This window comes from Metopolophium dirhodum, chromosome 5 (genome assembly GCF_019925205.1).
Source record: "Metopolophium dirhodum isolate CAU chromosome 5, ASM1992520v1, whole genome shotgun sequence".
Taxonomy (NCBI): domain Eukaryota; kingdom Metazoa; phylum Arthropoda; class Insecta; order Hemiptera; family Aphididae; genus Metopolophium; species Metopolophium dirhodum.
Genome location: NC_083564.1, coordinates 27,419,046 through 27,425,939, shown reverse-complemented (window position 1 = coordinate 27,425,939; position 6,894 = coordinate 27,419,046). Strand labels below are relative to the sequence as shown.

Sequence of the window (6,894 nt, the reverse complement as noted above, 5' to 3'; positions counted from 1 at the left end):
GATGAGTCTTTGTCGCAGACAACTTCAACAATCTCTCCCAAAAGGGTGTTCACAACGTCATCTGGGTCTTCTTTGTCATTGATATCATCTGGAACTTCCTTTTCGACGATAGGCTCTTGATTGTTCTCGTTTTCAATATCCTCTTGATTTTTGTCGTAGTCCAAATGCTGCCCTTCGTCGACTTTGACGCAGACAGCTTCGACTATCTCACCCAAAAGGGTGTTCACGACGTCATCTAAAGCTGGGTCTTTCATGTCATTGATATCCTCTGGGACTTGCTCTTCATCGATATGCTCTTGATTTTCGTCGACAGTAAATTCGTCAATAAGCTTGTTAATCATCTCCCTCAGGATTGCGTCTACATCGATCTCCGTCGTGGCCATGTTATTTTATTTACAGTGTTTTTTTTCGGTATATTATGGAACAAGTATCTAATACTGTTGGAGACAAAATTGTAAGTGAGTTATAAAAAACAATTTCGGTCTAAGCAGTCACCGAAAAATACAAACATTGCCCAGACGACGGTTACGACGTCGTTTATTGCTAGCCAGCGCGAGTACGACCGCGTCGTTCATTTAACACCTTTTTTCCCAAACATCATTATTATCGATACGTACTTATGCCTACGGGTAGGTACCTATAATATAATATTATTTTAACGAGGATTCGTCTTTCGAATTATATTAGTGCTCGTCTTTTACTTTTAGGTGAAGTATTTTACATTCACTGGGCGGAACGATGAATGTATCGATTGTTTTACAACGACGTGTGTTTTTTTGAGAACGTGCGTACACGTTTTATAGTAGTTCGGACTTCGAGTTTTTTTGCCAATTTCTAATAGCATTTGCATTTAATTGGTACTTTTAAAAGGTGTCAATATATTCTTTGTTATCATTGCTGGTTTTTTCGAACCTATCGATTATCTGCAGTTAGAAAACTTGGATAGTTATTAATAATTTCGAGTGGTATTTATTATTTTTCATGTTTAAATATCTTAATTTATAAATCTAGGATCCCTAGGTTTGCCGATATTATTTTTCTTCATATCATTATGTCCTTTTGTGCGGCGATCAACAATGTGTATTAGTTAGTCCTTTAAGTATTGTTACGCGAACACCCAAAACAATACACCAATAATACCATAATAATTTCGCATATAATAATAATATATTATGTATTTAGCAAACAAATAATTCCATTCAACGATACAATATATTATTAAAGTAAAATAAATTGTAGTGATAACAACTCTCCTTTAAGCTATAACTATAGTGTGTGTTGGTGGGTATAATATAAGTCTGAGTGAAGTACAACACTATATAGTTTTATGCTAAGCGATATTTACAAAAATAAAAATGTTTATCAATCGAAAATATTGTTAAGACTAATGTTATTATGTATAATAATTAATTTCTTTCTTTCATATTTATATTTTAACATAATTTAACATCAATAAAATATATTAGTTTTTATCTTTAAATATAAAAATACAAAGTTCTTCGTAAATATACTTTTTTTTTCTGATAATATTTTTTATACATCTTCAAACTTATAATCTCTAAGTTTTTCGTAAAAATACCTTTTTTTCTGATATATATTATTACAAAGCAGAGACCTGGGGGACCGCCCATCGAATTTTTTCATTTGCCGTCTCTTACGCTAGTACAAAAAATCACCAAAGGAGCACCAAACGGGTCTCTGCTTTATAGTTTTAGAGATTGGTTATATTTACGTGTTTATGTTAAATATAAGGTTAAACAGCATATCGCAGTTATTATTAATATATTATTCGAATAAACTGTATACACTTTGAGATGGTTTGTATTTAGGCTTATTTTTAGTTGTTATATACAATTAGATACATGTAACCATAATTTTATGATTGACGTCAAAGAAAAAGAAATGCAAAGATACCAATTATTTCATTATAAGGAGTTAGGAGTGAGAAAAGGGAAATAAGATCTTTGAAAGTCGGAGAGAGATCCAGGGTGAAATATTTGGATTATGGCATGATACAGCATTATAAGTTATAAATTATAATGCTGTATCATTCTGTATAATTTATGACAGTTGGTTAGCTGGATGGTTTGTTGAATATCTGTTGAATTTTATCAGATTTACAGAATTTTAATGTGTGATGACATTCATATTATGAGATGGCTATTAATTAGTGTATTCAAATATACATACCTCTAAAAACATTAGAAACTTTGATGCTTTTTAAATATTATCTGTTAACACCTAACAAGAATGTTAAACGTGGTCTTTATTTGTATTTTTTTTTTTATGTAGGTATAAAATTATATTTATTATTAAACACAAATATTAATAAACCTCCTCCTTCCAAAACGTTAAAATTTAATCAAATATCCTCTAACGGTTATTGCTTGTACGGTCTATAGTACCTATAGGTCACCGTACAAGCGTATATTTACAAGCGTCCATCTACAAGGAAACCCAAACATTATATACATATTTTACATTTACGATTTGCGTTCAAGAGTATAGTGTTTTATATAATATAATAATATAGTCTTCTGAAAAGCGTATAAAAAAACTTTATTTATATATAAGATTATACAGAATAATCGAGTCTTTCATAAGACAACTATGACGCGCGCACCCGAACATAAAAAAATACTTAATAAAAAGAAATGAGGAAACCAGCCTCGAGGGTATAATACACAATGCGAATGACTTCACATTCTCGGTACGTACTGCAGCGTAGTGCATGCGTTCATATATTATATTTAGAACAATAAGTATCCCATAAAAACACATTAGAATATAAAGTTTCAAAGGAAATGCATTTTTACTATCGAGAGAATTTTCCAGCGTAATTTGATCATGTTCTATGAATATTATAATATACCAGTGTTAATATTAAATATACATTTTCCCCAAATGTTTCATTATTTTAGTCAGTGATAAATAGTATTCGCCAAAATAAAATATTTACGTATTATTTGAATCATTTTCCAACACGACTTTTTTTTTGTTTCGTTATTGTTTTGGTAGCTGATTAAATGCATGTTAATACTTTCCAATGGGCAATGACAGCATAGTGTGTTTATCTTATTTGAATTTCAAACACTATAGCTGGCCACTCGCAGTTTTTAAAATTTAGAAATAGAACTAGAAAAGCCGCAATTCGTTTATATGGCGACATTCTTATATGTTTCAGGTAAAACACTTATTGCTGAAGTAAAAATGTTCTACACAATTTCTTGTTTGGTGTGATTTCAATAGGCAATCAATTCCGAACGTATTCCAGAAAATAAAATAAAAACCAAGTGTTTGATATTTACAATAAAATGTAAATTTTAAATGAATTCATTCATATTAATTTTTATTGGTATATTATTATAATAATTTTTTTAATTATTCACAGGCATGTTTGATAATAAACAAATGAAATTACTGTTTATACAATTTAATTGAATAATATAGATTATTATGGGTCTATAATTGTAATTTTCAAATAATATACTCTTGCGTCATACTGGTGCTGATAGTTCGTTTTTTTTTTCATTGGTCTTAAGCCCGGCAACTGAGGCCATTAACGGTTGGAGGAACACGTTTGTGTGTTTGGCAGAATGTTCTAGTGGGCCTCCGTAGGTATCCGCTATACCTGGGTGAGAGATGGCGGCCTCTCTCTCCGGGCACCGTGACTTTCAGAAAAAAAAATGTCGCCCGTGGCTGGGATCGAACCGACGTCGGTGCGTGTCGCAACCGACACCTTAGTCTGCTCGGCCATTCCGTCCCCCAGTAGCTCGTTTATTACGTGGTTTAGTGGTTATAAGTTATAACGAAATGGTTTAAATCGTTATATAAATTTTGTTTTGAATGTTATGAAAACAGATACTATTTTTGAAAATGTGGTTATACAGGTAGATACATCTAGAAGTTATCATAGTTTTAATTGGTAACTTGTCGTCAATAAAAAGACGATCTACGAAACAATTAAAAGATACATTTATATTGGATCGTATTCTCACTAGAATTTTAAATTTTAAAATCTAAGCTACAGACGAAGTACATAAATTATTAACTTGGTGGAAATGCTACCTGAATTACGTGTCATTAACGCAAATTTGCAAATAATAAATAATGAATTAATACAACAAATAAAATATCATACGACTTATATTGAATTTAAAGTATTCAATGAACCATTTTTATAATGTTTTAGATTCTGAGTGGAACGACAAATGTTTAATAATTATTTTGTAGTTAAAAATTTATAACATGTTCAACTTTTGTAGCTAAGGATTGAAAATTTAAAACAAGGTTCCACATAAATAGGTAAATATATAAATTACTTTATTCACAATAATATCATCAAATATACTTAGTAATATCACATGCTAACTGACCGTTTTCGCTCAGAATCGTTTTTCTTATACAATGATATTATATCATTGAATTCAAATTTAACACCATCCATTACAGCAGTGGTTCTCAACCTGGGGGGCGCGCCCCCCTAGGGAGGCGTGACAAAATTTCAGGGGGGGCGTGAAAATGTTGAAAAAAAAACACGAAAAATGAAAACGTTGCCGTTATTTAGCAGACTTTTTTGGATTCCTAAATGTTCTAAATTTAAAACTTCAAGGACATACAAATATTCTGAAGTCGTACGATACAATTCAAGCTTTTTTAGAAAAAATATCATTGTGGCAACGCCGTCTTTGTGCGACCAAACCTAATTTCTCATCTTTTCCACGGCTTAATGAACTTCTTGATGATACCGAAAATCACATATTAAATATTATCGAGAATGAGTTTAAGGAATTGATTTCAGCACATCTGGTATCTTTAAAAGACCAACTATCAAAGTATTTTCCTGATATTTCTACAGAGAACTGGCAATTTAAATTAGTATTAGATCCATTCAAAATTGATGTGGACATACTTCCAGATTATCTTCAAGAGCAAACCATCGACCTTAAGAATGATTCACAAGCAAAAGAAGACTTTAAAAATAAGACTGTTGAAGATTTTTGGCTGTGTTATCTCTCTATTTATCCGGAAGTTGCCAATGAAGCTGCGAAGTTATTGGTTCAGTTTTCTTCCACCTACCTCTGCGAGTCTGGCTTTTCGGCGCTTGCTTATATAAAATAGAAATATCGAGCACGATTGGACGTGGAGAGTGATTTGAGATGCGTATTATCACAGATGTCGCCAAACATAAAAAAATTGATTAAAAATAAACAGGGCCAACCCTCTCATTAATTGTATATTTAATAATAGTTAAAATTAATTTTAAATTATAATAATATTTTTTTTTTGTGCAAATAAATTCATTTAATATTAAAAAAACGTCATTGAAGTTGTATTCATATTAATCCAATTACCAACATTAAAGTATAGTTGACATATAAATGTTATACATATATCAATATTATAATAGTGAGGGGGAGGCGTGAACATATAAAATAGTTTGAAAGGGGGCGTGGACCTCAAAAGGTTGAGAACCCATGCATTACAGTGACCCACTTGGAACCTACTTTACAGCAGAGCGACATCCACTTACCCACTTTTTCTAATTGTTGACCTTTTAAAAGTCGGCATATTAAAAGTGACTTTATTCTTTAAAACTTGTTACGGAATTCCTATTTATACCGTATAACGCCTACTGTATTACTATAGTAGTATAGTACCATTTTTTTTTTATTCGTATGGCAACAATAACACAGTAACATTTAAAATACAATAAATAAAATAAAATAAAATTTATAAGTGATATTGATAACAGTACATTACATTATAGTATTATTTTAGTAAAATCTAGATTTCTATGTCCAAGGCCCTTATCCATTCAAATGCTTCCTTCGTAACTTTATCAATCCCATTAATGCCCGACTCGAACCTTCTATTCGGGCATTCGTCTGTAATATGTCTGATAGTCTGGCTGTCATTTCTACAATCACATTCTGGACTGTCCTTTAATTTCCACTTGAACATCATATGTCGACATCTTCCGTGTCCAGTTCTTAATCGGTTACATTCTCGCCGTGGAAGTTCGAACCCTTTAAATCTTTGTGTGGTGTCCTTTATCAAACTTTTATGTAATGTCGTATTGCCCAGTCACCCCTTCTGCCATTGTTTAGCATTGCAGAATTTGAATGAATGCAACTGGTCACTGGATTAGCTCTCTGGCTTTGACCCATGGTGGTTTTTTTGACCTTGTCTATCAGGCACATTTTCTATAAGTATTTGTAGAGGATTGAGTTTTTGTAGGCATTGGTCTTAATAAATAGTCTTACTAAAATGCTTCATTCCTTCTGATTTCTGGTGGTGCGATATTTGAAAGAACTGGCAGCCATGGTATCGGCGTTGATTGTACTACTCTGCTTATTAACCGCATTGCACTGTTTAAAAGCGTATCCATCTTTCCTGAGCGTGCGTTATTCGACCAGACTGGATATCCAATATTATCCAATATTATATCCTATAAGGACCTTTTTGCATGTTACTGTGTAGGCTGGGTAACAGCGTTTTGGTGGTGGTATTAGTTGCGTAAAAAAAGAGGACTTCTTGTTTTTAAGTTGTCTGTTCTGGTTTATTAGCGAATGCAGGGAGGGCCATGAGCAGGCTACCGCCATCCTCCCCATAATACCATTATGATGGTAAAACAACTATAATATTAGGCAGTAAAATATATAGACTGAGAGATTATCCCCGCCCAGAATCGCTTTCGCATGCAGTGATTTATTATTGAATTCAAATTTAACACCTACATACAGTGACCTACTATTAATGGTGAGATACACTTGACACTTGTACTGCAGAGCGGTTACCTACTTGCTCACTTTTTAATTTACTGACATGTCGAAAATAGTTTCAAGGCATCAATATTATAAAACCACAAAACTTATATATGGTTGTATATAT

At 32.2% G+C, this 6,894-nt stretch overlaps 1 protein-coding gene across 1 annotated transcript; it reads left to right on the top strand.

Annotated features, from left to right (window-relative positions):
* Positions 1-418: 418 nt before the first annotated feature.
* On the top strand, positions 419-5,121 carry LOC132945682 (protein FAM200C-like). The gene is made up of 2 exons (XM_061015446.1): positions 419-458; positions 4,613-5,121. Exons 1-2 carry the CDS (start codon positions 419-421, stop codon positions 5,119-5,121), a joined length of 549 nt encoding a protein of 182 aa, XP_060871429.1.
* Positions 5,122-6,894: the final 1,773 nt, after the last annotated feature.

What these genes read in the sequence shown, in the direction of transcription:
- LOC132945682 (XM_061015446.1), top strand. Translation starts at nt 419, where the DNA reads ATGGAACAAGTATCTAATACTGTTGGAGACAAAATTGTAA. An exon ending in TGTTGGAGACAAAATTGTAA is followed by an intron (nt 459 to 4,612) that starts GTGAGTTATAAA and finishes TAAAACTTCAAG; the next exon opens with GACATACAAATATTCTGAAG.